This window comes from Chaetura pelagica, unplaced genomic scaffold (assembly GCF_000747805.2).
Source record: "Chaetura pelagica isolate M959 unplaced genomic scaffold, ChaPel_1.0 scaffold181, whole genome shotgun sequence".
In the NCBI taxonomy this organism is placed as follows: Eukaryota; Metazoa; Chordata; class Aves; order Apodiformes; family Apodidae; genus Chaetura; species Chaetura pelagica.
The window spans coordinates 857,423-858,968 of NW_009951992.1; the positions used below are offsets into that span (position 1 = coordinate 857,423).

At 52.1% G+C, this 1,546-nt stretch overlaps 1 protein-coding gene across 1 annotated transcript in view; it reads left to right on the forward strand.

Moving 5' to 3' along the window:
- Window positions 1-1,310: 1,310 nt before the first annotated feature.
- DDX20 (DEAD (Asp-Glu-Ala-Asp) box polypeptide 20) overlaps window positions 1,311-1,546 on the forward strand; it is a 6,705-nt gene continuing 6,469 nt past the window's right edge. The window contains exons 1-2 of the mRNA XM_010002211.1: window positions 1,311-1,355; window positions 1,465-1,531. Of these exons, the coding sequence (XP_010000513.1) occupies window positions 1,311-1,355; window positions 1,465-1,531 (112 nt within the window). The remainder of the gene's footprint in view (window positions 1,356-1,464; window positions 1,532-1,546) is intronic.

Consider the following 1,546-nt stretch of genomic DNA (forward strand, 5'->3'; position numbering starts at 1 on the left):
TCCCTAAATTAAGTCCTTCCCCAGGACCTATTCTGCTTGCAGAGTTTTCAGATTAATCATCAAGATTTTCAAAGGCTGCTCTGAGCAGGGACACTTCCTTTGGATCTTGCTGCAAGCAAAAGCAAACCAGTGCCATGGAAACCTGCAGGTCCCTCCTGGCTGGGCTGGCATGTGGATGAGGAGACCATGAATTCAGGACCTGAGAGTCCCTGAGGGAAAACGAGGCCTGAAGGCTGAGAATTGCTGCCCACACGCATGGCAGGGTGCAGAGAGTTTAACACAAAGTTCTGTGACAATAAGGGTTAAGGGAAACACAAAACCTTTAATGAGATCAACTGATGCAGCAGCAGGAGCATGACCTAAATCTAGCCCAGTCAGCAGGGGCTAGAGGCAGAGGGACAGTCCAGCTGGCAGCCCTGGTGTCAGAGGCATGATGGTTTGGAATCCATCCCTCCAGCATCCCATGGAAAATGAAACAAGTTCCTACAGACAGCAGCATCTTTCTGAATTGAGGTGATGTATCTGAAGGTCTCATTAACAATGCAGCAGAGAAGAACGTGTCTGCAAATCTCCTTGTTCATATTGTTCTCAGGGGAGAAGGGGAGTCAGGGAGGACAAGAGAGAGGGGGAGCAGCTCATTGTGGTGCCTCTTTGGGGCTGTTTTATCACCTCCTCTCTGCCCTTCTCCCCTGGGAACAGTCACTCCTGACTGTTCTTTGTTGTCTGTTCAAATCACATCAATTTAAAAGGGTTTGAGAGACTGTATTTAATCAAATGTTTGTTATGTCCAGGTGTCTTTGTCTGTGTCCTTTCCCAGATTTATCCAGAGATAATTATCTCATGTTGGAGACTCGTTTCCCCTGGAGGACCAACAGGAATATCCACTTAAAATTAAAAAATAATTGGAACTAACAGAGTCCTTGTCAATTGTTATCCTGTCATCTCTGCTCCTGGGCACAGCCTTGTCCCTGCCATCTGGTCTGCCCCGAGTTGGGAGAGGTAAGCTCTGCCCTGCTCAGTCCTGCAGAGCCCCACTGCTGGTTGCTACTCAGATATCTGTACGAAAATATCACCATACTAAAGAATAACAACTGAACAGAATCTGCCAGACGTTTTCTTCCCTGTCAGGAACACAAGCAGGAGGAGCTTCAGAGGCGGGACAGCCCGGGGTGCTGCAAAGCCACTCACACTCACTGACACCAGGAGTGACCCGGTCTGTGTGCTGTGCAGGGGAAGCCACTGCTGAGGTTTTCAAACCCCACTGCAACGAGTGGCAGCTGCAGGTCCTGAGCCCCCGAGCTGACGTGACGATGGAGCCCGACGGGCACAGCAACAGAACGATCCTCCGGAGGGAGGTGAGAAAGGCGCCTGTACAGGTTATTACACTTGGCCTCTGCTGAAGCGAACGCGGTGCTATGTGTGTATCGGCAGCACCCGGGCTTCTAAGCCCTGTTGAACGAGGAGCTCTGTAAGGCCGGGACGGCGGCAGCGGCACCCGAGGGGCGGGGCGGGGGGACCGGCACAGGCCCCGGTACAGGCCCCGGCG